The sequence below is a fragment of the Penicillium expansum genome, assembly GCF_000769745.1.
Source record: "Penicillium expansum strain MD-8 chromosome Unknown contig294, whole genome shotgun sequence".
In the NCBI taxonomy this organism is placed as follows: domain Eukaryota; kingdom Fungi; phylum Ascomycota; class Eurotiomycetes; order Eurotiales; family Aspergillaceae; genus Penicillium; species Penicillium expansum.
This window is the reverse complement of record NW_015971224.1, coordinates 335,831-363,425: the sequence shown is the minus strand read 5'-3', so window position 1 is coordinate 363,425 and position 27,595 is coordinate 335,831. Positions and strand designations below refer to the sequence as shown.

Sequence of the window (27,595 nt, the reverse complement as noted above, 5' to 3'; positions counted from 1 at the left end):
AGCTTTTCCACACCGCAAATCTAAAATATAGTATCTTAATTAATAGACAATATTACCGCCGTGTACGATATACTATCACTTTCAAGGTTAGCTTGGCGGATATATATAAGACCGTACCGTGGAAGGTGCCCCCGTGGATCAACAAATCATCTTCAATCCATCGCGCACACCTCCAACCGGTTCGCCTTCCTAAGCTTATCAACCTGGACACTCTAGGGTCTCCTTACACTTCTTGGCTCTTTAGTTTCTTCTCTCGACCTATCCTTATCCTTATTCTCTAGGTGTGCAAAGTATCCCTTCCATATCCCCGACATTCTCAGACAGGTACAGTCAGTTGCACTTTGCAGCTCTGTTTGTCTTTTCTCCCTTTGACATTTCCTCTTTCCCTATTCCCTCACATACACATCTCAAATGGCGTGGTTCATTTCATCCATTGCCTGCGTTCGCCCGCTCACCTGATCGCTTCCTTGTGACACTCAGGTTGAACTCGCCGCGAATTCTCTCCGATTGGAGACCCCGGATACAGTTGGAAATTGCAGATAAAGTGTGGATTTGGAAAGGATTGTGGTTGTGAACTGAATTCTAGTGGAATTGTTGGTCTCGCCAGTATGAAATTCGGCCGCAATTTGCCGCAATTCACGGTTCCCGAGTGGAGTACCTCGTACATCAAGTACAAGGCCCTGAAGAAGCTTATCAAGTCTGCTGCTGAGCAGATCAAAGCGGGACAAGATCCGGATTTGGCTGGTAAGTTTGGTGCTCCGTTGTCTTGCTTTTACTATTTTGAATCATTGAGCGCCCTTCTGACCAGGCCTTTCTGTTGCTGCTTATAGGTTTCTTCTACAACCTCGACCGAAATGTTGAAGATGTTGACTATTTTTACAACAAGAAATATGCCGAGTTTGCCCGCCGTTTGAAGCTACTCGAGGAGCGCTATGGTTATTCCATGGAGGGTCGCCATCCTCTCGAACCCGAGGATCGGCATGACCTGCGCGAGGCCCTTTTGGACCTACGGTACCACTTGCGCCGCTTACAATGGTATGGTGAAGTCAACCGACGTGGCTTCGTCAAGATCACCAAAAAGTTGGACAAGAAGGTTGGTGCGCAAGCCCAGAAGCGTTATCTAGAGACCAAGGTCGACCCCACTCCGTTCGCCTCCAATGAACGCGTCTTCAAGTCTCAGGATCGCATTAATGCTTGGATGGCCATCATTACCGATCAGTCCAAGGCTGACGATAAGGTGTCCGATGACGCGAGCTCTACCCATTCTTCCCTTTCATTGAAGCGTGGCTCAACTAGGCCTTATCTTAACCTGCCTACCAGCATTGTTACTGCTGTGGATGACGCACTGCGTAAGGATGACACTCACGTCTTGCTCGAATTACTCGAGACTTTGAAGGTTACTGCAGATGAAGCGGGAGAGACGGTTTATCCTAGGGTTCTCAGAACTCTCATTCAGCGCTCTATCCTTCATCGTTCGCGGGCTGCTCTGACCCTTCTCCTGACTCGGGTTGACACCCTAGAAGAGGATGATGATATCAACAGACGTAACTGCCTTCACCGTCTGGTTATCTCCATTGGCCGCGAGCAACCCACGACAGACTCCGAGCCAGCGGCGTCGATGGTGCTCAACTTCCCTCCGGAGACTACCCGCTATATTACGCCCGCGGCACCTCCAACCCTCCAACCGCCGCGTCCTGTGGTTAAAGAGGAGCACATGCCCCAGCAGCTGGCTCGCGATGATTCTGCTGTTGCTCACTTCCATTTCCTATTGGACTCGCTGCGGCCCGACCAGCGTGAGTCTTTGATGGCCAAGGACCTTTCTGGACGCACTCCATTGCACTACGCGGCACAATATGGGTTCAAGGTCGTGTGTGAGGTGATCATTGAACATCTCATAGAATGGGGCATGTTCGATGTCAGCGATGGGATTGACGGTCCTCTTTGGCAGGACAATGACGGGTGGGCCCCGCTTCACTTGAGTGTTGTGGGTGGCCACCCCAAAACCACCCGGTGTCTCTTGGATGCCGAAAAGGAGAATGATCCCTCGCCGGAACGAAGTATCATAAGAAAACAGGTCTCCAAGTCTAGTGCAGTATTGGCACTAGCGACCAAGGCCAACTTTATTGATATTGTCCAGCTTCTGGTAGATGCCGGCGTGGATATCAATTACCAGGATGAACAGGGTGAGACTGCATTGCATGTTGCCGCCCGATTTGGCCATGACGAGTGTGCACAGATTCTGCTTGATGGCAGCGACGACCAGAAGGCAGACACAGAATTAGCCGAAAAAACATATAGCTGGACGCCGCTATTCATTGCCTGTGTGGACGGATCTCTTAGTGTGGCTAAAATGCTAGTTTCCGCTGGCGCAGACGTGGAGCGTTTCGATTCATCTGGCTGGACGGCTAAGGAACACGCGGCTCTCCGAGGTCACCTCGACATTGCCCGTTGCTTGGCAGAAGTTAGCCCCGGCCCTCCTGCCACTGAGCTCGATTTTTCATCGTCTACTCCAACCCTCCCTGGTTCCGAGTCCTCGTCGCCTCCGACTCAGTCGTCCCTCACCGATCGCCGGTCGAATGCGCCAGGCCCAACTTCTGGGGGTTCTGGTGTACGGACTACTGAGCCCATTAAGACTTTTGGACACAGGTATCTCACCGATGAGAGCATGATCTTGGTTAGTCTCGGAACTATGGACATGCGCAAGCCGCTTGAGACAGTCAGCCTTGACCGCATTCCGATGGAAAATGCACACGCCACCCAGCTAGACACATCTTTGTCGATGGTGATAACTGCTAGCGGTGCACACGGTGAGCCAGAGGTGATTGACTTGCCTGTGCAGGATAATATCTCAACCGAGCCAATTGTCTTCCACACTACCGATCCCAGCAAAGTGCGTCTACTTTTCGACCTTGTCCCTACCTACGCAGGATCGAAGGAGAAGATCGTTGGCCGGGGTGTCGCTCTGCTTTCTAGCATCAAGCCCACTGTGGGATCGCACCGAATCAACCTCAAGGGTGATTCCACTGTTCCAATTGTTGCCGCGAATACCCTTGAGGTGATCGGGTCTGTGACTTTCAACTTCCTCGTCATCACCCCCTTCAAGCACCCAAAAATGTCTATTGCTGGCAACCAGACCTACTGGCGCTCGATGAGCTCAACCATGGTCATTGGACACCGTGGGCTGGGTAAGAACATGGCCGGCCGCAATTCATTGCAGTTGGGCGAGAATACCGTGGAGTCCTTCATCGCTGCAGCCAATCTGGGCGCCTCATATGTTGAGTTCGATGTACAACTCACAAAGGACCACGTGCCTGTAATCTACCACGACTTCCTCGTTAGTGAGACCGGTATCGATGCGCCTGTTCACACCATGACACTGGATCAATTCCTTGAGTTGGGCATCGGGCGTTACCGCCATGCCTTGCCTGGATCCGTGAAAGCTACTGGCGAGGCATCTGTGTATGGCCCGCGCCCGCGCTCAATGTCTGTCGGCGGCTCCGAGTACGACCCCTCCGAATTGACCGAGAAGATCAAGCACACACGCGACTTCAAGAAGAAGGGATTCAAGGGCAACACCCGCGGCGAGCACATCCAGGCGCCATTCGCCACATTGGAGGAATTATTCACGAAGATCCCGAAACCTGTCGGATTTAACATCGAACTGAGTGAGTTACTAAAGCTTCCTAAAGAACAGCTATTCCGTCGATCTAACCAAGGTCGCTAGAATATCCCATGCTCCACGAGAGCGAGGAGGAAGAAATGGACACCTACGCAGTGGAACTGAACTCCTTTGTCGATACCATCCTGACGACGGTCTACGACCTGGGAGGCGGCCGCGACATGCTGTTCTCCAGCTTCAACCCGGATATCTGTCTGCTGTTGTCGTTCAAGCAGCCTTCAATCCCCGTTCTCTTCCTGAGCGATGCAGGCGCCTCCCCGGTCGGTGACATCCGCGCTAGCAGCTTGCAGGAGGCTATTCGGTTTGCCTCGCGGTGGAATCTCCTTGGGATCGTCACCCAGGCTGAACCACTAGTTCTCTGCCCGCGGCTGGTCCGTATTGTAAAGGAGTCCGGTCTTGTGTGTGTCTCTTACGGATCACTCAACAATGACGGCAACAACGTTGACGTAAGCACTTTTTTCCTATTCCCTTTTCACATCCCCAGAACCATAGCTTACCATGTTATTCGTATAGTACCAAGTCGCCGAAGGCATCGACGCGGTCATTGTCGACTCCGTGCTCGGTATCACCAACGGCCTCATCCAGCGCCAGGGCAAGGGCGACCGCACACCAGGCCTATCGCCCAATCCTTCCGCCGTCAGTGACCAGGCAGCTGACTCGGCCAAGGGCGCTGTCAGGGTCCCGACTCTCGAGCGGGTGAACCAAACTAACCTCTCACCGGATATGATTCCTTCAACCCTTCTTTAAGAATCTCATTGTCATGTATCATTGCTTCTGTCCTGGGAACTGGGATTTATCGGCATACGATGTCAATATTTTGCATTCGGCTTTTGCCAGCTTCAACAGCTATCAATACTAGTTGTTTTTGACAGTCTAATTATCTCTATTGTGTATTGTATGGTTTCTCTTATAGGTTGACGATCATACGCCGTGACATTGGTAGTATTGTCTATGAGCCTGACTATATGATCCTTAACTACACATAACCCGATACATACGACCATAGGGTGTGGAAAACAGGGCTTCCCGTCCGCTCAGCCGTACTTAAGCCACACGCCGGTGAGTTAGTAGTTGGGTGGGTGACCACCAGCGAATCCTCACTGTTGTATGTATATTATTTTTTTGTTGTTTTAGATCAGCCGCGTTTGCAGTCTTGTGGTGGTCTTTTTAGATGTATGTGAGTGAAGGCGGCAAAAAAAGCATACTTTGTGCGAGCGACTTTTCTATGTAAAACCTGTGATATGATGCCACTGGTATTCTTGTAGTTTCCTATTTGAAATTCGGCCATGCACTTTACCCAACTGGTGAGTCAAGGACAAATCACTTTCCTACTTCCGACCTAGGAACAATTTCTTCACTTAATGTCAAAGCCATGCATATAACTCACGTCAAACGCTGATTGAAGAATTTCTTGAAATCTTCCCACTTGGAATCTCTACCATAAGTTAAAGGAAGAGTGAGCTGGGCATCGAAAATAGCTCTCCGCGCAGGAGGACTTTAAAACTGACTGTAGGGCATTAGATACCCTGAAGGTAAGGTCAATAGGTCTACGTGGTGTACCTACCCCTTGAGGCTTACGCTATTTCTAACCGGTGGATTTGATAGGGAATCATCGCGAAACAGAATATGTAGGATAACTCGAGCGACTTATTAGCAAACATGGGGCTTGCTGTTGGTAAATTCGTCCCCTGCTGAGCTGCTGGGTTTGAAAATAACAAGTAGGCGTTAGGTACGGCATACAATATATTCAATGATCTCAGTGCGTTGACCGACTTCATCACCGAGAACACCGAGCCTAGGCCTTGGCCCCTTCTTAATATGGAGGAGACTATTGGAGCCGTGGAGTACTATGGCAGTTGAAGATGTGACAAAGCCCTAGTCTTATGTATGATCTTGTTCGTAAATGCTGACCTAATTTCTCACATGTAGTCAACAACTCCAGGGATAACTATATCACCGAATGAGATATCCAATTTTATTCAGGTTCCCATTTTCGAGTCTTTTATAGTCCCACTTTATTGTCTCGAGGATATTTTGGGAAGACTTGCAGCTTGTTCTTGTTTTCTTTTATTTCGGTATTTCGGTATTTCTTTTTTTCTCTCCTCATCCCTGTCTACAATTGGCTTATACGCAGACCGTTTTCTCTTATCTCTTAGATCAATTAGATATCTGAATGGTGTTTCTTGAAAATCTCATACTAAATTTTACAATATCTAGTTGGGACCTTAAAGTCTGTAAATATGAACGTTTATAACAGGCTATGTTTTGCCAATTTCCCTTTGATAGATCGAATAGGCTCAATCCCAAACCTCTGTTGATATATTTTTTAGCTCGTCTCGTTGGATCAAAATGAACGTGACCGTCCCATTCAAACTGAACCCCTATCATTCTACGGAAATCAAACGTGCCTTCCCAGTATCAATGGAGCCGCACTTGCCATTTCAAGGAAGCTTAGAGTAAGAGAACAGGCGCCCAGATGCCCACATAGACTCTTCTCTTCTTTTTTTTTTTCCCCCGCCAGCATCTATATATAATTTGTTACAATATGTTTTCCAAATTCTTTTCCTTCCTCGCGCAGAAGTGTGTACCCGTGACGGGCAACCTGAGTCAAGTCGGGGCGGTCGTCCTCGGAGTAATGGCTCTTCGGGGAAACAAGCAGCAACAGCCCCCGGATCCTGGCCTCAAGGATCGGGGAGCCCCCAAGAGCCATGGAGAGAAGTAATCCTGCTCCAGCAGGATTACTGGGCGCGTACTGGGTGGGCAGCGACTCCAGTGCATGTCTGCTATTGAAGGCGGTTGCAGTGTCCACGGGACCTGTCTCCGGCTGATATAGCTCCTCCCTCGGTGGATGAATGGCGGTTGTTGGGAGCCATTGGGGCCCACCTCCGGCTGGATTCTAGAGATATCACTGGGACAAAGGCATTCTCGCTAGGCACAGCCTGCGCGTCTGGTGGAGTTCGAGTGCTCTGTCTCTACGGACTGACAGTGCAGTCGGTCTGGGCCGAGTACTCCACACTTGTTTCTGCAGATTGGGACTGGTGTGTTGAGCATATGCTTTCAATGCTAGTGGCTGCATGCCCATAGTAGGGCTGCTGCACAAACCTTGTTGTCCTGGTTGCAATTCATTGTCTTTTTACTGACGGAAGGACAGTCATTTAAAAAAACCAAAAAAAAAAACCAAAAAAAGGTCCACACGGATGGGTGGTTGGGTTGGGCCTGGGAAAAAAAATATCATGCCTTGTCTATATTTTGGAGGTGAGTACTTCTTTTGGCTTCCAATGGTTGCGTGGGTGAGCATGCACTAATATATAATAGTATTATGAGGGCAACAAATAATTGCTAGCGGTTTATGAGCCCGGTCCACATGATTGGCATCATGGATACAATGAACTGGTGCCCATCGAGGAAGGTGGCGAGAATGCTCACAACACCATGAGTCTCAGCGTTGCTCAGAAGTACATTGCGGCTTCAAACCTGGCACGCGAGGGCGAGGCAGTGGCTCTTCCTGATAATGTCCGTGACATGGGTGGTGTGGTTTCAAGATAGAAACAAACCAGGTCCACAGGATTGGGTTGGGCCAACGACACATTCACGTCTTGTTGATATCCTGAAGGTGAGTACTTCCGGCAACTTCCGATAAGGTAGTGTGTGAGCATTCACTAACAAGGAATAGGAACATAAGTTTAACAACTCACCGCTACCGGGGCCTAGACAGCATACATGACGTGCGGGACGGGCATGACATCGGGCCACAACATACATACACCATGGAAACATCTCGTTGCGAAATAAGCCTTTCGCTATCCAATTTCTGATGACAATCAACCCGGAATCCAAATTCCAGCCACCGCGATCTACCCTCAACCTAAGCAGTCCACCTCCGTATGGGTCAAATGGTTTCTGGTAAGTGAGTCTCGTGAGAGGAAAGGTCCAGATGCGTCCTGTGACTCACTCATCTTCACTGTTCTATATGCTTACTCTTCCACTAGTATACTTCTTCAATACTGGATCAGATATCCAATCTGTGGTATAAATAACAGATTTACCCCATCCGATTATCAGGTTGTGTTAGAAATATTGAGACAATCGGGTTTAAAAGCCACTTTTCACATCTGATTTAGGCTCAGACCACAATTCAGGCCTGCGATGGACGGCTTTAATCTTATCTCATTGGAGGAGACTCTTCCCACATCACAAGTTGGTGCTGTTCTTTTTGTTTCTTATGATAGAGGAGGAAGGAATTTTGTATATACCCGTCAGGGTTGTTGAAGGCTGTTCATTAAGAACGCCCTATAATAATGTTAGAATTTTGAGCCATGTCACGAGTCTTATTCGTCAGTCTTTATTGTACGAACATAATATATATTTTCCTTCAAATGACCGTTCCGTATTCCGTCCTCTGGCCAATCTCGCTCCGTGCTACGAAGACTTATAGGACTCAGGGTTCGAAACCCCTTTTGTAGGTGGTTTGGTGCCTGAATGCGTGGCTTTAGAACGGCAGAAAGATCAAGATGCCTGAATTACTATTACACATATCTTCATAATCAAAGTACACTGGTTCTGGTCGCGTTTAAGTCCAAAAATGAAGCTTTTGATCCCATACAAATCCCGGTATCTCCATTTTTTCGGGTGGTTTTGTAAGTCCAATATTAATGCTAGTATTCCCACCATACTAGTCCCTGTATGCACCCATTTCTCGGGGTTGAAGCCTTTTCACTACGTAATCTTTTCCTCTCTTCTTCTTCTTCTCCTCCCCTCTCAAAAGCTTCATTTTGAATACTTATCAACCACCCAAGAATATTAAGATAGATTCATTTGTATGGGGCCAAAGGCTTCATTTTTGACAGCTGCAGCATAAATAAATGTACCATAAACTATATAACTAACTAGAGCGGTGTAAAAAGCGATGCTAAATAAGGCATTCAGGTATCAGTTCCCACCTACTCCGTACAAAAGGGTCCTATTAAGTCTTCATACTCCGTGCACACTTTTGGACACTTGACCGCTTCCGGCTATTGTACCGCCAGCTCCCCATCAAAACTTCAACTTCCTCTTTATAACTTTCTTTATATAATAATAATAATATATATATATATATATATGTCTAACCTCCCCTTTTGTATTTTATCAAAAAGTAACGTTCAATATTCTTAGGCCGTTTACGTAAAACGTTACGCTTCTTAGGTCGCGGCCTAGGAGGGCGGACTTCCGTTTTCTTTTTACTTCAACTCTATTCTATCAAGCGTCTAATTCTTCATTCAAAATTTCGTCGTTCAACAAAGGCTGAGCTCGCGCAGTGGTGCAGGCCGAAAGAACTTGTATACCATAAATACTTAGTACGCTCACTGCTAGGCTTAGGTCAGACTTGGTGAGCCCATCAGAGCGCTCAGAGCATGCTTACAGTAAAGAGTGAGCAGATCTAGGTATTTATATAATGCTCAGTGAGCGGGTCAGGACTCTCGGGAAGGGGAAGAGGTTAGAGGAAATCAAGTACATAAGACCCATGACTGTATGATGCTACATACCGTAATCTGAACCCGCCCTTTTCCTGGATGGTAGAGGGCGACAACCAAATGAGAATCGGAACTTATAAAAACAGTATTTCTTTAAAGGAGACCGTCTCTTCTTTCCTCCCTCTCGTTTACAACTTTGCGGATTTCTTTCACTCAAAACCTATATACCCTTAATCAACACTACCACAAACAACAAGTTACAATGCCGTTACCTTCAATCACTTCAATCCGCCAGCCACTGAAAAAAGGCCTTGTGTTTTTAGCCACAAACTCGCGCCTTCACATCAATCTTACGTTCGGGACTATCTTGGCATGGATTTATGACGAGAACAAAGTTTCAGCATCCTTTGACAGGAGGATATTAGCCCTGGAAAGAATGCTAGCATCTCCTCGCAAAGAAAACAAATCAATTGAATGCCACTCCAGTCAGAGTGCGAAGTATTGAGATGACCCGAGGACAGCTAAAGTGGCTTTGGACGGGGAATATGGTGGGTTTCTTCGCTTTCGCTCTTATTGAATAACAGTCCAAGCCGGATGTCGACTTAATTTTCTTTGCTACAGACTATGTATTATATAACAGCCGTGTCCGGCCTTTTCTTGGAGTCAGATTAGCGTTAATCGTCAAATCATCAAAGTTCTCTCTTTCTTAGAGGTTCTTCCTACATAGTATTTAGGCTTTAGGCTGTTATAATCAAGTAGCTCTCTAGCCAAGGGCATATATCAGGATATGATCGAAAATACATGTCTTGTGATCAAAAGCTATAGCCCGAAGGGTAAGCGTCATGTCATTGACCATGTTCTTGAGTTTCTGCTCAAATGCTGAACTCTTTCAACATAACGGCGTCGTTGTAATTTGATGGGCAACAAGCTCTTTCGGCCTGCGCTATTAGACGAGCTCAGCCCTTGTTGAACGACGAAATTTTAAATGAAGAATTAGACAGTTGATAGTGTCAAATACTAAGTTGGAATACAGGCTGAAAGAGACTTAATGAAAAAAGCTTTGAGTATCTTAATTGCAGCTTGAAGCTTCTGCTCGAACTCCCACTTCGCAAGTCCAAGTTCGAAGGCTCTTTTAGCGCTTTCCACCACATCGTTTTCATACAAGAACTGTGTCTCACAAGAAGATACAGACTTGTCAGCATACTGATATTTGGCGAGTGCCAAGTCTCTCAAGCTGGTCCGCATATCTTGATTGGTAATGGCCTGAGACAATCCATGACAGTAAGTACGGTCTTTTAGCTACTGGATTGTTCCTTAACTACCCACCAGGACCAAGTTACAAACCTTATCAATGTGATTGAGCCTGCTATTGAAACGCTTGAACTACCTCAGGGAGCTTGGGCTCAGATGGGTGTCGATTTTAATATACTACGATCGCTTTGATCAGGACAAGCAGACGATACCGCCCATGCTACTTGCAAAGTCGGAGCTTTTAAAGATTGCTGACTCTTGGAATGAGTTATACACCCATGGTATGTCCATTATCATCTCTCATCATGTAAGTAGGTGGTACTGACGGAATTTGTAGCGAAGGACTATGTCGATCATGCTTTTATGACCACCAATCCGGAGAGGGTCACCATTCAGGATTATCTGGACATGCTGGACGCTCAAACAAAGTAGGAGGCGGGGATATTTGCCCTTCGCTTTCTCCCTTCTCAGGCTGGAAGGCAATTCTCGATTCTGGAAAGACGCATGCATTGTATATCCCTATACGGAGGACTTGCATGTACGTATGACAAGAAACAAGCGCGATATGGAGCCACAGGGCTCATGTGGAGACTCCTTCAACAACTCCCTAAATACATGCAAAATTTGAGGTAATCTATTTACTTTATTTCAAATATTTCAATCGCACAATGTACGTTCTAGGTTGATCGCAATGAAAAGACTTGACAAATATGTACACTGAGCCATCCTACGGCCTATAAGAATTGATCTTTCTGCTGTTTCTGCTCTTTCTGGAATATCATGTAGAACTATGTTAATGTATCACTTGATTTGCTCTGTTTTGCCTCACAATTTCATGGATTTTTCTGTCATTCAATCTTCGGCCCTTGCCTGCTAACAAGGTTGAATACACAGTAGAATACTCGTAGATGAATGCTTGACGATATCAACCTTCCTTAATCATGATATTACATAAACAATACAAAGATCATCAATCACTAATGGTGGAAGATCACAGGTATTTTTCTCCCGTTTATCTATAAAACTGAGATGAGCAGCAAAATATATTCAAAACAAAGACGACCAAAAGGATTGACTAAAAAGGTATCCTAAGGCTGCAAACGCGGCCGACTATTCTCGTAAATAAATTTGAAATGGAAAATATCGTAGTTTAAATAGGTACTTGAGAGCAACTTGTTGAAACAGGCACCACTGGAAAGGTCGCAATATCGAGAGAGTAATAGGGTATAATAGTAGCCAATATAGTAACAAAAGAAATAAAATCAATCAAAAACCACGGTCTGGCCAGATATCACGGTCTTCACGTTCAGGTGCAAGCAGCAAAGGCTGTAATATTATAAGCGCGGGTAGAGAAATGACCCATATATGACATACCATTGATAATGGATTCCCGAAATGACTTTTTTAATGGCCGTTTAGAAGAGACCTGTACGGATTCGGTCTCAGTCGTCGAGACTGACTCGCTTCGTGTATTCTTGGGGCGTGCTTTGAAGCCTTTTTCGGGATTGCGAACAGGAGGGGGAGGAATAGCAAGATGCATTTTGTATGATGTGCCTGGATAAATCAATATGAAGTGTTTTTGTGTTATATTTTTGCCGGGTTAACTGGGGACATTTATATAGACTTGGGGTCTCCAGGTGGCATGTTTATGCTTATCTTGAAAGAGGCAACAGCCAGCGAGCCAGATGCTTATCAGCCAATCATAGTATGCATTTATATAGGTAGTAAGATCACCTTATCCTACATCTTTGATTTTATAGAAGTTGTTCAAGTTCGATATAGTTAAACATATGTACGTAAGAGTATAACGAATTTGTGAAAGGGTATGTAGTGGGTCCCTATGTAGTGGATCGGGATATGCTTGAATAAAATATGGCTTCCCATAAATGAGATAGAGTATTGCTTGAGTCACTTGGAGAATCAGATATCTTCATTATGCCTAAATTAATCTCCTATTTACTGAGCCTTCAGTTGCTCTTCTAACCACTCCTGTGTGATACTCTCAAAAGTGCGGAATTCAACCGCATCCCCCCATCCCCGAAGCCACCCCACAAACCGATCAACCATCCCTATCACATGGGACATGCCACTAGTATCGGGATGCATCAAGATGGGGAAGACAAAGCTGCCATCTCCACCATCAATATGGGCATTCTCCCATAGCCATAGGAACATGTCCTTCCATCTCTGTTCAACGACTCGCGCATCGACATGACCATGGCTGTTATCAAGATGTGGGAAATACTGCAACGCCATCATATCTTCATTGTTCCAGCCGGTAGGAATTTCCACAAGTGGATGGCCGGCGGGGCGGGCATCTGCTGCTGCAAGCGACGTGGGGCGCAACCAACTGCTAGCCGGCTGGGAGAAATCCACTCGTTCGATTGGCGGATCGCTGGGTGTGAAATATGGCTGTGAGTCATGGTGGCTCAAAGAGGAGTCGTAAAGAAATTCAAACTCTCTCAGAAGCTCAATTGTTGTCTCGCGGAGCTGGTACATGGGCGCGCGGTAGCCCCGGACTCTTTTGCCGGTTAGCCGCTGCGACACTTCCATGCACTTCACTAGCACGTCTCGCTCTTGAGTTGGTGTCATTTGATAAGCACCTTCGTGCGAGTAACCATGAAGTCCGATCTCGGCGCCGGACTTGATAATCTCTTTAACCATTGGTTCAAATGTTTCCATCGTGTGCCCGGGGATAAACCAAGTGACTTTGTCGGCTACTTGGTGTTTTTGTAACATGCGTAGTATCCGATTGGCACCAACTCGAGCAGCGAATATGCCTGTGCTGTAGTCTGCCAAGTTGTTGTCTGGATGTTCGCCTGTCCCCAGGAAGGCAGAGACAGCGTCAAAGTCGAAGGACATGGCAATTTGGACTTTTGGGTGCTTTTGGCGGAGAGGGAGACTTTGACAAAGCTGGGTATTCTGAACAACGTCACTTTTGTTGTTGGTGCTTGTTACACTCGGAATGTCGCCGAGTGAAATGATTCCACGGGCGGGTTTCGCCGAGGCCAGTATCGCTGTCGCGGCGACGATCGACTGTGTAGAGGCCTCGCGTGAGGTGCTGAGATCAAGGAAGTTGACGGAAGCACCTGGGTGAAGCCGTGAAACGTCTCTTTGAAGCTTAGAAATAACCTGATCGAGTGAAATGCCGAAGAGATCTTGATAACCAAGGACCACCACAGAGAAACCGTTTCCCAGTTGATCCTCATGGGACTTGGCCTTGTTAACTTGAAATTGATGCCGAAGGAATAATCTTGCGTGCACTAGCATCTTTTTCTGACAGCTAATGGGCGTATGTCCTTGATCCCATTCACTCAATGGAATTTCCCAAATTGCGTCTCGCCCAGAGGGCTCCTGAGTTCTGGCATCGATGATAAATACATCGACTTGGTCACCAAGAGCGCCGAAAGCGGTGTTTATCTGAGCCTGGGCTTCAGCAGAATTGCTCGATATCAGAGGGTTCAGGTTAAGCGCAATAGTCTTGTCTTTGGAACCTTGACAGATGTTAGAGTATATCAGTCTCTCCGTCACCTAGCCAAGCTTACCTGAGTAACAAGCGCGAAAGGCCTCTGCAAATGGTGCAGAGGCCCCTGCGATTATGACAGATTGTTTGCTGAGACAGGATGTCATGTTTATTGAAGGTTTATGAAATTTGACAATGCGTAAGATAGGAACCTCAGAGTAGACAGAATGGGAGGTGCCTTATATTTGTGAATGACTTGTAATATATGAACATGGCTGGGGCAATCATAACAGGTTGGGTTTGCGGGGAAATATCAAAGGCCCACGAGCATATCCAGATGCGGTAGTAGCCAGCGAGTAGAATATCCGTCAATCCCGAGACTTTATATGCAGACAACTAAATGCGGGGGTTGGAATTAGGATAGGAGATTTCTCTCGATATCAGCTTGTTGCCACCGGAATGTATCGCACACAGTAAGACTAAGATCCCATCTATGGACTTCTGTTCATGTCTTATCAATATATCCACATACCACATGGCAAGAGCAAGCGAATACATATCTGCTTGTAGGTCGATGTGATTTGCAATAAGGTATAATTAAAAATGACAAAAGATAAAAATATCTCTAAGCCAATACTATCGTCGAGTTTAATCGCATCTTGATTTTCTAGTAAGAGCCAGCGACCTACTCTGATATATCTTGTATCTTGAAGGTATAAAGGAGGTTTTGTAATAGATCAAGGGGAATGTAAAGATAAACAAAAATCATAAATATCTTAAGATCTTTCCGTCGAGAGATGTGAGTCATATACATTTCGATTGCATTGCAATTCGTATCTACTGCTATGGCACAATTTGAAACCAAAGATGGTGGTGATCTTGAGTCCTCCCTCCAAGGCTCGACTAAGGAGGTCACAGACACTGTGGTCACCCCTGTACTCGCGAAGAGCTTCAACCTCTTCAGTGCTTGCGCGACTGGAATCACTACCGGAAATGCTTGGGCAGTCCTGGGAGGCGGAATTGTAAAGACCAGAGCCCTTGTCCAAGTGGTGCACTACTAACATATTTTAGATTGCCTCTCTTTACAACGGTGGACCACCTGGAATAATCTACGAGTTGTAGGTCCCCACAGACTTACGGCACTTTCTCGGAATTCAATGCTAATGGCTAGAATAGCGCCACTGCCTCCTTCTTTTATTGCTTCATTGCCGCGTCGATTGCCGAGCTTGCTTCTGCTATTCCAGCATCCGGTGGAGTCTACCACTGGGCAACTATAACCGCTGGCCCTCGTTATGGCAGATTATGCGGGTGGTTTGCGGGATGGCTAAATGGCCTTGCTTGGGCATTCGCTGTAGCAGGCAACTGCTCCATGACTGGAAGTATGATTGTCTATTCATACGCACTCTACCATCCCGGTTTCACACCGCAGCGCTGGCATGTTTTTGTTTGCTATTTGATCATCTCGTGGCTGTGTTGTTTCACTGTGATGTTTTGCCAACGGGCTCTCCCGCTCATCAGCAGAATCGGATCTTTCTTCATTGTTCTTGGTTTTATTATCACGGTCTTGGTTTGCGCTATTATGCCGAGCAAGAACGGTGCAGGATATGCGTCGAATGACTTCGTCTGGAAAGACTGGAGCAACATCACTGGCTACCCAGACGGGTTCACATTCCTTGCAGGCATGTTAAACGGGGCATTCGCAATCGGTGCGATTGACTGCGTCACCCATATCGCAGAAGAAATTCCTGAGTATGTAACATGGCTCCATTATAAATGGTTCTTTTACTGATACTTAAACTAGCGCGAGACGGAATATTCCAAGAGCACTTGCTTGCCAAGTAATCATCGGCTTTGCGACTGGCTTTTGTTATTTAGTCTCTATGTTCTATGCTGTTACCGACCTACCCTTTATTGTGAACGCTGATTCTATCTGTCCCCTGGGTGATATATATCTGCAAGCAACCGGCTCCCGAGCAGGCGCCGTGGGGCTTCTTACGCTCACGATCGCACCCATTTTCTGTGCAACGATCGGATGCTATATTACCACAGGAAGAACGTTCTATGTCCTGGGTCGTGATGATGCAACACCATTTTCGAAATACATTGGGGCCATCAGTCCCACATGGCATAGCCCACTGTATGCAACTTTGGCGTGCGGAGTGTTTTTGACATGCGTCGGAGCAATTTATGTGGGATCCTATACTGCTTTTGAAGCTTTTATTGGCTCGTTTGTGCTGCTGACGACGGCCTCTTACTTCCTCGCTATATTCCCACATTTGCTCACTGGGCGCAAGAACATCCGCCCTGGTCCATTTTGGATGGGGAAAGCTGGCCCTGTTGTCAATGCTGTCGCATGCATGTACATTGCTGTCTCTTTTGTGATTTACTGCTTCCCGTATACCCTGCCGACATCTCCGGAAGAAATGAATTACACCAGTGTGATCACATGCGGATTGACCTTGCTAGTGGCGCTGTGGTGGGTATTGCACGGAAGAGGGAACTACACAGGACCACAGGTGGACTTGCACTGAGATAGAGTGGACCGTTCAACCCTGAATTTGGCTACTCGTTTTTGGAAATAATAAGCCGAGATAATAATAATTCATCGTATCTTCAGGCTAAACAAATATCCATTGTACATTGTTGTAGTGTCCAAGTTACAGGGTCCAATTGGGTGTCGCTGGCTCCTTCCCTTTTCAAATAGCCGAGCCGAGACCCACTTGACACAGATAAGATAAGATAGGAAATATCGATAAGACACTGAGATAACGCTTCCCGAGGCCATCCTCCAATGTGCTGTGTCATGGAATCAAAACATTTAGACCCCCGCATTTGATGGGCTGAGGGCCGATGTCTCTACATCATGATCCCTTCTCCTCGGCTATCACTTGTAACTATTGGTCCCGACTGACTCCGCACGTATCTCAAGCTAGCTCCACCATTGAGAAGTGCCGTTGAGCTTGACATGGAGGGTCTCGACCTCTCGCCTTGGCGTTACTCCAACTACACCCTATGTGACGCTGCTCTGTTGATAGTCCCCCTCACGATCACCAACGGCCACTGCTATTACTCATATTGAAAATCAGCCCTATATCAAAGATACCATGGCTGGCCCCGTGCAAGCCCCCAGGAAACAAACCAAGCGTATTCGCCAGACAAAGCAGAAGTCGGTCACATTTACAGGGTAATACACCAAGTACATTCAAGCTTCCATATACCCTTCAAGCTGACAGGAACAGGTGCTGGACCTGCAGGTCACGGAAGGTCAAATGTGATGAGCGTCAGCAAGATGGATGTGGAGTCTGCCAGAAATCTGGCCTGGAATGCGCCGGTTACGGCGTGAATCTATGCTGGATGACAGATAAAAAGCGAGATATTCAGGGCCTGCGACGCAGACAGATCAGACTAGGTGAGTTTGAACCTCTTTCAAAAGGGTATTGGCTAACATAATTATTAATTAGAGCAATCCACCTCCCCTAGCATATCAGATGACGAGATCAACCGAATTTTATCTTCCCTTGACACAATTTCAACACCATCGCGCACCGTCAGTATAGGACCCTTTGCAATATTCTCCAAATCGGAACATGACGACAATGAGGATCTTGAACTGCAAGCTTCATTGGAGAATAGCCATCAGACAAGGGACTGTGATTCTGAGATCACCCCTAGTCAATTCGACCCAGTCGACCTGTCCAGCGAAATCTTCGACATAATTCCCAACGAAAGTGAAACTTCTCATCCAGAGATCCTTGAAATGGATTTCTCATCAAACTGGGAATCAGTGATAGCTATGATGGATACACCGAATTCTCCAACGTTATCATACCTAAGAGGAAGATCGCTCACGATATATCCATCACCACACAGCGAGCTTTCAATGCCTCTATTCAAAGACCACAAAACATCCACGCTCATGTACCACTATAAAAACCATGTTTCTGAGCTCCTACAACCAGTCTTCCACCCGAGGAACCCTTGGCGCACAACATATCTCCCATTCGCTCTCGAAGGTTGCCCTGACCTATGTCTTGTCCAAAATACGATACCTTCCTCAGGTGTCTCAATTTCACTATTCCACAGTATATTATCATCGGCTGCATTCCACCTCCGGAACGTCATGGGTGGATCAAGAGAATACCACAACCTCGGTCTTCAGCACCGGGCCAAAGCTTTGCGGGCACTCAAGTTTGCACTCGTAGCGCCCAATAACTCCCAGCAATACACCGTATATCTCACGGCAATGCTATCCTTAGTCACGATTGATGTAGGTCGCTTTCCTTCCATCTCATGAAATAATAGCGAATCTAACAAATTAGACCATGACGGGAGAAGATTCAGACTTCCCGATTCATCTGAAGGGTTGTCGCCAGCTGCAAAGGCCTGATCATGCCTCCGATGCGCTTGATGACTCTAGTCGGCAGGTCAGCAGTATTTGCCATTTTCTAAGTCTCCTGGCTCGAACAACAGCACACGAGCTAGAGCCTAGACCCTGGACAATAGAAGGTCCATTCTTTGAGGAGCCTTACTTCCACGACGACGACACCAACATCCAATACATGTACGGGATCACCCCATATCTGGGGAATTTGTTACAAAAGACCTGTCAGATCGCCGAGTATTTAGCATTTTACCAAGATGGTGAAATGCCAGCAATTTTGCTAGAGGCATGCTCAGCATTATACGACGAGATCTTCTCGTGGGGCATAGAATCCGAGTCTTTCCATCTCATTTCATTGGAGGAACCGACGATGCTTGAGATAATACGTTATCAAGCGCTAGCATTCCATAGCGCGATCGCAATTTTCTATTATCGAGCAATCGAGAATTCCAGCCCGGTGGACCTCCAGGAGCGAGTAGGCGCAATCTGGAAGAACCTTTCGCTGGCCGAAGACCTCAAAGATGCATACTCATGTGGCGACAAACGTGCAGCTCCTATGTCCTGGCCGGCATTTATCGCTGCATGTGAGGCAACCGATCGACAGCCTTGGGTTGCATGGTGGGAGCGAGTGCAGGGGTACTCAATGGGCAATTTCAAAAGGCAATGGAAAGTTATACAGGAGATTTGGAGTATCATGAATTCAGATGAGAATGTGGTTAATTGGAGGGATGCCCTTAAACAATCAGGCAAGTTGGTCTTGCCTATTTGAAAGTATCATATAGCGTAATTCATACATAGTTGAAATCTCAAAGTTCGGAACATGCGTTTGGCTCTGCTTACAACTCGTCCTTTGAAGCTGGCGCCTTCACCTTAGGACCTGTCTTCAACTTTGCCATGGATGCCAGAATATCAACGATCAGATCCGCAGCAGCGATCGAAGTAGTCTCAGCAACGGTGTCGTAAGGAGGGCTGACTTCTACCACATCGGCACCGACAAGATTCACACCCTCGAGGCCTTTAATGAATCGCTTCAACTCACGAGTAGTCCAGCCGCCCGATTCGGGAGTTCCGGTCGCAGGGGCAATGCTGGGATCGAGGACTAATTGAAGAAATTAATATCTGATGTGTCTTGAAAAGGGGAAATTTGAATCTTACCGTCAATATCAATGGAAAGATAAGTCGGAGTATCTCCGACAACACTCCGGACCTTATCAATAATGCCCGACATGCCGATATCGTCAATCTCGTGGGCCTCGATAATCGTAAATCCAACATTCTGGTCGATTTCATAATCCTTAGGACTCTGTTGATAGTTTCGATTAGTATTCATTCCAGACCAGAGAAAAAGCACCACTTACGAAAAGCTTCGTTCTCAGACCTCCATGCACACTGGTGCCCTTCGCAATACAACCCTCCCGACTCGCATGCCAGAAGAAAGTTCCATGTGTGATTGCCGACTGGTTAGACGCGATTCCAGTGTAACCCTCATAAGGATCCCAAGTGTCGAGGTGCGAGTCCAAGTGAATGACGGAGATGGGTCCATACACATGTTTCAACGACCGCAAGATAGGCAAGACAATCGAGTGGTCTCCACCCAGACTCACAATTCGGGGGTGTTCCCATGAGCTCCCCTCGGATGTGGGGTGGTAGAGAACCTGTCTGTAACCCTGTTCCATTTGCTTGAAAGCGTGCGCGGCGTCGAATGGGGTAATGGGGATATCGCCGCAGTCAATCTGGTGATGGGTTAGCGATCCCAACATTGCATTTCATAGTTGTATGTAAATGCACTGCACTCACAATTTCAAGGCCCTCGTCGTATGGGTCCACTTCCCACACGGTGTTATAGCTTCGACCCTTCTTTTCGCGCGCGGATCCTGCGCGGATGCCTCGAGGGCCGAATCTTGCGCCGGGGCGGTATGAGGTTGAGGTGTCATAGGGAAAGCCGAGAATGGCGATGTCGAGAGGCTTTTGCGGAGGTTAGATTCTTGTGGAGGCATTACGTAGACTGGAGCTTCGGTAACATACCTTATTATGAGATGCTGCGAGACATCTTTGCCATTCCAAGTGCGCGAATGTGACTGGCTGAGAGAATGGAAGATCGACGTCGAGATCTATTGTCTGTTTAGTACGTTGATTGATTTCGGAATTGTCTTTTGTGACTCACCTTCTATCGGGTGACTATATTCTGGGCCAACATTCAAAGCAATGGCGCCCTGCAAGAGAAGAGACAATGTGGAAGTTGTGAAACGCATTTTGAAGATTATTCGACAAGTTGAACATCACGAGTGGAATTGGGGTGGCCATTGGCCTTTTATAGCCTTAGCTCTACATAGGACCAGCTTCGCGCTATCTCATTACCAAATAAAAATCATTCTGTAAGTGCTACAAATGCGATTAATGAGCAATGCTGTCTCGCAGACTCTTTCCGCAACTATTCATGCGGGGACTCTTGCTTGGCGCTAAGATGGGCCTGGAGTGACTACGGGGCCGTTATCGGTGATGCGCCTTCCTTCTCTCTGCGTACGCATATATGTATTGTTAGTTGGCTCTCTTTTGTTATAACATGTACTAATACGTAGTAACTAAAATTTACTTTCACATTAGATCATTGTGAAGATAATGAAACATAACAATCAGACGGCCGCGGCATCACGTGATACTAACTAATGCCACGAGCAGCGGAATCTACTGCCACCGTCGTCTCTCGTTGGTGCGTGGCTTCTTAGCTTTGTTTCTAGGAACTCCACTCGCGGTACAGCCGCAAGCTCGTTCTTATCCTCGGCGGCAAGAGCCCTTTTTTGGCTCTATTATTGAACACTTTGATTTTCCTCGATTTAGGTAAATAGGTTGAATGATGAGCACTGTGGTGGATTGGCACCATGTACTAACAGAGTATGAATCAAAAGGTAAACACAAGTAGACTTGACGAAGAGACCCCTCCCCTAGGTCCCACAACCAACCTCCTGAGTCCTACTTCGCAGAACAGGGCAACCACTTCAGAGGATGAGCTTTCCCAGTTTACCCAACGAGGTGATTCTCCTCATACTCTCTCAATTAAAGTACGAGAATGAGATCAACGCCCTATGTCGCACGACCCGGTGGCTGCATGCACTCCTGAACCCCATTCTGTACAAGCGTAGCCTCACACAACAAAACGGGGGATACACGCTCGAATGGGCCGCCATCAACGGGTCGACCTCAACCGCCCGAATGATCCTGGACGCTGGTGCCCCGCCAAATGCCTGCGGAGGGAAGCCATGGCAACCCTTCGCCTTGGCTGCCTTTTACGGAAGCAGTGAGATAATAAGACTGCTATACGAGCATGGTATTGATCCGTGCTCCACCAAAAATGACTGGGATAACCATCCTCATGGTAAAAAAGGCATCAGAAACTGGGAAGAGGGACATCCGCTCTCCATGGCGGCGTCCTCCGGCCACGTTAATGTTGTCAACCTATTGCTTGAATACGGTGTGTGCCCGGATCTCCCCACAGGTTCCCTCCAGAAGAGAACAGCTCTTCATCGCGCAGCCGAGAATGGCCATCTCGATGTTGTCCGCGTGTTAGCCGACGCGGGGAGTGCGATCAATGCGCAGGACGGGAACGGCGCCACGCCTCTCGCACTTGCGGCGCAAGAGGATTACCTGGATATCGTGGAATTTCTACTTTCACGCGGCGCAAATCCTAATATCGCCACTGAAGGCCGGGGAACATCGCTCTGCATGGCATCTCGGACCGGTAACATTGACATCGTGCGATGTCTAATCGACCACGGGGCAACTCCCAACCCATCCCACCCAGACGGCATGAAACCCCTCTTCCAACTATCTCACGCAGCGGAGGCAGGACATGGCGACATCGTTGATCTCCTCCTCACGCGCTTTGATTATATCAAATCCTCCACAGAACCCTATCAACAGGGCATCCTCCTTTGCGTCGCCGCAATAACCGGCCGCACCACCCTCCTTACCAACCTCCTAACAAAGCACAACTACGACCCAAACCTACGTGTCACCAACGAACGAATCTTCACCCCCAAAAGGAGCTACTTCTGGGCGCCGACAATGCCCCTCACCTGGGCCGCAGAGCGCAACCAACCCGCCGCAGTCGATATTCTCCTCTCCCACGGTGCAAGCATCATGCCACCAACTGACAAATCCCCTAATAACAGCAGAACCAATGACGAACTGCTCGCCCTCCTGCGCGCAATTCATAACGGCCACAAAGAAGTCGTCGAAATAATCCTCGCCCACGGAGCCAACCCAAATGATCCTGCCGGAGAAGCCCTCTCTACCGCCAAGAGTACACCTTCCATCTTCTCCCTCCTCCTCTCCTACAATGCAGACCCAATGATTGCCCTCCCCAACCGCAATCTCCTCGCCGATGTCCTCGATTGGGGCAATGTTGACACTCTCCGCATCCTCCTTGACCACCCCAAAGGTAAAGAGCTGGTCACGGACCCAATCTTAGGCGGAGACCTATTTAATCAGTGTTTGGTCCCGCTATTCTCCGCTGCCCTCTCTGGTGGCGAAGACGTCCTCCGTTTTCTACTTGACCGTGGTTTAGTGGCCGCACCGAAAAACATCCACCGTGAGACCGTATGGCAATATATATCTGTCGCGGTGTCTCATGGCAGGATCTCTCTTGTGCGTCTGCTTCTAGATCTGGGCCTTCATATCCATGCGGGTGATAATACGGTGTACCTGCTCATGCAGGCCATGAAGGCCGATGAAGATCCCGAGGGGTTACTTGATTTGCTTTTACATAATGGATGTAGGATCGATGATACGGATGCGCTTGGTCGAACTGCGTTTATCAGGGCTGCGGGACACGGGCATCAAAATGCCATGCGATGGCTATTGAAACAAGGGGCGAATCTGCTGGTTGCTTTTGAGGGTGAGACAGCGTTGTCGGTTGCGGTGAGGGAGGGCCAGCTGGGTGCTGTCGCGATTATTCTATGGGCATTTGATGACAGGGGATTAACTTTGGGTGAAGTCGAGGGGGCGTTGAAACGGGCGGAGGAGAATGCGTTGGAACTTGATCGGCCAAATATCGCTATAGTGTTGCATCGGTTCTACTGGCGGAAGCGGTATCCGGTCAGTCCCTGATCCCTCGCACGTTTCTTCTATCTACACACGCTTCTACCTTGTTTGTGACTGGTTGTGTTGTCGTCGGCTTGAAGAATGACCCTTCGTCTTCAAATGGGAAGCCCTAACAGCGTACACGCTCAGCTAGTTTGGGAACGCCATATCGGTGAATGAGTTGCTAATGTGCGAGGTCTTGATTTAGTATCCCGAGCAGAGTGGCAGCGATTCCGAGACACCGAGGAAGTCTCTTAGGCGTGGAAGAGAGAAGGGTCTACGAAAACTTATAGGACTTAGGGTTCAAAGCCGCTTTCGTAGGTGGTTTAGTGCCTGAATGCCTGACTTAGAAACGGCGGAAAAATCAAGATACCTATATTACTATTACACATGGCTTGATAATCGAGGTACACCGATTCTAGTCGCGTTTACAAGTCCAAAAAATAGAGATAGGGGGATTTTAATGGGGCCAAAAGCTTCATCTTTGACAGCTGTAGCATTAATGATTTACCATACAGTATAGAGCGATGTAAAGAGCGGTGCTAAATAAGACATTCAGGCATCAATTCCCACCTACAAAGGGGGGTTTGAAGTCTGAGTCCTATAATTCTTATAAGTCTTCGTGCGAGTGAGGCCATTGTAGACCGTCGATATGGTAAATTCCATGCCACAGACTAAGCTCGTTAAACCTATTAGCATAGGATTATAACGCTCAGAGGAGCTATCCTTACCTCGAACACTTTTAATCGAATAACTCTTATGTCTGCCAAACCTAAGTTGGGGTCTATGAATATATTTAGCCGCGGAAATCCTCTGTCAGCCTTCGCCCCTACATCAACATGCTAACCCCCTCTGCGAAGGTGTTATCATACTTTGATGCATCCCATTACGGAAAGCCAAGTACAAATCAAGTAAACTTCTTCACAATTCTCTATAAGAAGCCACCTCGAAGATTAACATTAACAGTACTAACTCCTCATCACTGGCCCCAAACCTGAGCCTGAGTCTCTCAGCGCCAGACAAAATCGAAAGAAAATCGGCCCGTCCTAGTACTGACGGATTCCTCATCACACTCCATCGCGAGAGAAAGATGACGATCATAGACCCTTCGTCTTAAGCAATACGAAGAGGGGGAATAATTGTTTATATATGTTGGAAACTTATATGTAATTATTTTGAATTTCATCGAGAAAGTATAGGGCTAAAGTATCATCCAATCCGTCAAACCCCAATATAATGCGACACCTTTGAAATATAACACTTAGCACAGAAACTACACTATTTAGATTGCTTGATGTGGCGTGAACTGGATTTGACACTCGTGTTCCTGTTTCCATGATTAGTGAGACTTCAAGAGAAACATATCAACTGAACTTACCCGCATTCGACTACAAGAATCATCATAGAACACTTCATAGCGACCTGTGATGCCAGGAGAGACGGTGCCGAAATCTCCTATTGGTGTGGTGTTGTATTTTCGATAAATGGCTGCGACCAAAGTAGTCATTTCTGCCATTGCAAGACTGTTCTTCGTTAGCCGTATGTCATAATCGAAGCCGGAAGTTCCTCCTATAGAAAAACAAGGAACATACTGCATGCCAATACACATCCTTCCTCCGCTGGAAAATGCCCAGAACCATTTCTTCATATCGGCCAAGTTTTCAGAGGGATCCAACCAGCGCTCTGGATTGAATTTTGTGGGATTCTTGAAAATTTCAGGGTTTCGGTGGAGAGAGTATGGGGCCATAGAAACCACTGTCTGGGGCGGAATTGTGTAGCCATCAATCGTGGTTACCGTGGGAAGTGAGCGTGGCTCTGATCCGGGAAGAGGTGCATAGAGACGGAGGGTCTCTTTGATAACTGCATCGAGGTAGGAGAGCTTGTCGCTACTTTCCACTTTGGGGATGCCATTTGAATTGAGCGAGTCTTCGGGGATGTTGCAGACTTCCTCAATCAGCTTGTTTTGGAACTCCTTGTTCTCTGGCCGAGAAAGAGCCCAAATCAAAAACATCAATGTGTCACTCGTGGTGTCAATGCCTGCCAGAAGATGGTCTGCACATTCCGATGCAATATCGAGATCGTCGATTCCATTTGGCTTTTCGGAGTGGTGGTGGCTCCACAGCCTGGAGATCAGGGCTGTTGTGCTTGCTCTCTCGCTGGCAGAAGCACTGGCATATTTCTGAGTGGCTTTCATCGCGTGAAGTCTGATGCCGCTGTATGTCGTTGGCAGTTGCATTGGGTACAACCACTTCGCAATACAGCCACTAACCCCGGTCCTGGAGTAAAGCCATTCCGTGAAGTGAGGGAAATGCACTGCGTACCACGATAGCTTGCGACGGGCAGTATCAATGATATCCACAATGAGCGCGCGATCTTGCCCCAATCCCTCGAGACACGAAGTCCTGCCGAAAGATCCGTAAAGAAAGTCGGTGATTGTGTCTAGGGAGAAATAATGCAAGGTGGAAAAGATTTCACTTTTTCCCCCATCGCGCTCTAGAAGGTCCATATACAACTTGACTTTCTGCTCAACCATTTCTGCGTTTTGACCTTTGAGCATCACCGACTTGGCATAGGCGTGGGCAAAGAGCTTCTTCCTTTCTCCATGCTGCTTCGCGGTCGCAAACGAAAACATGTTCTTTCGTCCGTAAACCTCAAACATGTGGTAGAAACCAGTTCGCTCAAAGCCACTTCCGGCACCATAGATCGCACGTAAGGCCGTGGTACTGTTGAAGGTCACCTCACTGGGGCCGATACGGACGACGGGTCCATATTGTTGATGGAGAGCATTGATCTTTCGCGTGCGAGTTCCTTTGTAGTCCTCATATGCCAATTTGAACTTGGTCAAGGCAAAGCTCTTTGGACCCGGAATTCGTGCAAGAGGGCTAAATAAAGTGGAAATAGAGAGGTGGTAGACCAGAAAGGCTGCTATGAAAGCAGCGATCAGAATCCAAGTCATTGTGTTTCAATTTGTTGAGTGGTCACACAAAGAACCAGGTGGAATAAGGATTGGTATTTCACAATAAATCAAGGTTGTCTTTATAACCTTCTCTTTATAATGAATATATGAATATTCTCGAATCGGGTAAGTTAACGAGTGAGTCACTATCTACGGAATAGTTAAAAGTCTTCGAAAACGGCAACCAGCAGCGAGACTCGGACAGCGCGGGGTCGAATTTCTTGGTAGTTGGAGATTGTGGAGAACAACACTTTCGGGTCAAAGATATCTTAGCAATTCGATTTGTAGTATTTATATGTCCAATTGGGCCATGTAGATTACCTATACCATCTTGGCCTGCCAAAATTTCCCCACTCGGTCTTCAGAGCAGGCGAACATTTTGAAAAATATCGCCACCACCCAAAATGTCAAAAGTATCTGTACCAGCCTTGGAATCGAGCTTGACAACACGCATCTCAATGAGATGGGCATCAGAGACACCATTCGAAACTACCGATACACTGGTGATAACGGTTGGCGAATGGTACGTCGACCTGCGAGTCGATAAACAATCCGGCAAAATCGATTGGGCGCTCGCAGGAGAATGTATCCAGGAAAGCAAAGACCCACGTATGATCCCAATCCAATTTTCTGACTGTCGATGGTACATCATGCAATACATGACTGACTTGCTATAGGCCGCGTGGTGTTCACCCATGAGATTGACTCCCACCACAATTTCAACATTAGCAACCCATGTCCATTCATCCCGCTCCCCAATGGAGATGATTTGGAGACTGGGACAATGGCTCGACCAGATGTACCTGGGTTGCCGATGACGGATTATGAAGAAGTGTGGAGGTATCTTCCGGTTCCCGAAGGGCCGGAAGGGCCAGGGCGTGGCCTTTCGTGGATCTTGGAGTCTGATGAGGGTGTTCTAGAAGAGGGTCAGCACCAAGTTACCAAGGTTTTCCTAGCGCAAATTGGGGGGTCGTATTTGGTTCTTCACCAGAAGCAAATTCATGTGGTTGGGCGGACACCCCTTGGAGAACGGGCTGTTCAAATCACTGGAGAGGGGGTGAGCGCACGAAGGGAAGAGTGGGCGGATGGCCACTGGGAGGTAAAATATGCATTAGGACCGAGCAGTGAGGATTTGCCTTCAATGGCTGATGGGCTAGATGTTGAAATGCGAGAGCGTAAGAGTGGTGAGAAGGTCACCGTCGGAGGCTGCGACTTCATTTTACGTGCGTTTGCCGCTGAAGCCCCAAGGCAAATCAGGGAATCTCGTCTCTAGGCCGGACAAAAGACCTGCACATAAAGTCTCTTTTTCCCATCAATAATCAATTATTCAACA

The 27,595-nt window shown here is 47.4% G+C and overlaps 7 protein-coding genes across 7 annotated transcripts; 4 read left to right on the top strand and 3 right to left on the bottom strand.

The window, feature by feature from the left end:
• Window positions 1-608: 608 nt before the first annotated feature.
• PEX2_087720 (glycerophosphocholine phosphodiesterase) lies at window positions 609-4,426 on the top strand (the record flags this gene model as incomplete). Its single annotated transcript, XM_016746042.1, has 4 exons — window positions 609-744; window positions 831-3,665; window positions 3,725-4,125; window positions 4,193-4,426. 4 exons carry the CDS (start codon window positions 609-611, stop codon window positions 4,424-4,426), a joined length of 3,606 nt encoding a protein of 1,201 aa, XP_016601647.1.
• A 7,913-nt stretch (window positions 4,427-12,339) lies between these two features.
• Window positions 12,340-14,013, bottom strand: PEX2_087710 (polysaccharide deacetylase family protein; the record flags this gene model as incomplete). The annotated part of the gene is made up of 2 exons (XM_016746041.1): window positions 12,340-13,877; window positions 13,929-14,013. The coding sequence occupies 2 exons, from the start codon at window positions 14,011-14,013 to the stop codon at window positions 12,340-12,342; spliced, it is 1,623 nt and encodes a 540-aa protein (XP_016601646.1).
• A 678-nt stretch (window positions 14,014-14,691) lies between these two features.
• PEX2_087700 (Amino acid/polyamine transporter I) lies at window positions 14,692-18,996 on the top strand (the record flags this gene model as incomplete). The annotated part of the gene is made up of 8 exons (XM_016746040.1): window positions 14,692-14,868; window positions 14,918-14,964; window positions 15,023-15,595; window positions 15,648-16,326; window positions 16,882-17,030; window positions 17,101-17,255; window positions 17,308-18,113; window positions 18,166-18,996. 8 exons carry the CDS (start codon window positions 14,692-14,694, stop codon window positions 18,994-18,996), a joined length of 3,417 nt encoding a protein of 1,138 aa, XP_016601645.1.
• A 67-nt stretch (window positions 18,997-19,063) lies between these two features.
• On the bottom strand, window positions 19,064-20,479 carry PEX2_087690 (agmatinase; the record flags this gene model as incomplete). Its single annotated transcript, XM_016746039.1, has 6 exons — window positions 19,064-19,326; window positions 19,383-19,530; window positions 19,586-19,960; window positions 20,025-20,192; window positions 20,253-20,338; window positions 20,392-20,479. 6 exons carry the CDS (start codon window positions 20,477-20,479, stop codon window positions 19,064-19,066), a joined length of 1,128 nt encoding a protein of 375 aa, XP_016601644.1.
• A 751-nt stretch (window positions 20,480-21,230) lies between these two features.
• Window positions 21,231-23,333, top strand: PEX2_087680 (uncharacterized protein; the record flags this gene model as incomplete). Its single annotated transcript, XM_016746038.1, has 1 exon — window positions 21,231-23,333. The coding sequence occupies one exon, from the start codon at window positions 21,231-21,233 to the stop codon at window positions 23,331-23,333; it is 2,103 nt and encodes a 700-aa protein (XP_016601643.1).
• A 1,255-nt stretch (window positions 23,334-24,588) lies between these two features.
• On the bottom strand, window positions 24,589-26,262 carry PEX2_087670 (cytochrome P450; the record flags this gene model as incomplete). Its single annotated transcript, XM_016746037.1, has 3 exons — window positions 24,589-24,633; window positions 24,685-24,829; window positions 24,899-26,262. The coding sequence occupies 3 exons, from the start codon at window positions 26,260-26,262 to the stop codon at window positions 24,589-24,591; spliced, it is 1,554 nt and encodes a 517-aa protein (XP_016601642.1).
• A 458-nt stretch (window positions 26,263-26,720) lies between these two features.
• On the top strand, window positions 26,721-27,535 carry PEX2_087660 (uncharacterized protein; the record flags this gene model as incomplete). The annotated part of the gene is made up of 2 exons (XM_016746036.1): window positions 26,721-26,871; window positions 26,940-27,535. 2 exons carry the CDS (start codon window positions 26,721-26,723, stop codon window positions 27,533-27,535), a joined length of 747 nt encoding a protein of 248 aa, XP_016601641.1.
• Window positions 27,536-27,595: the final 60 nt, after the last annotated feature.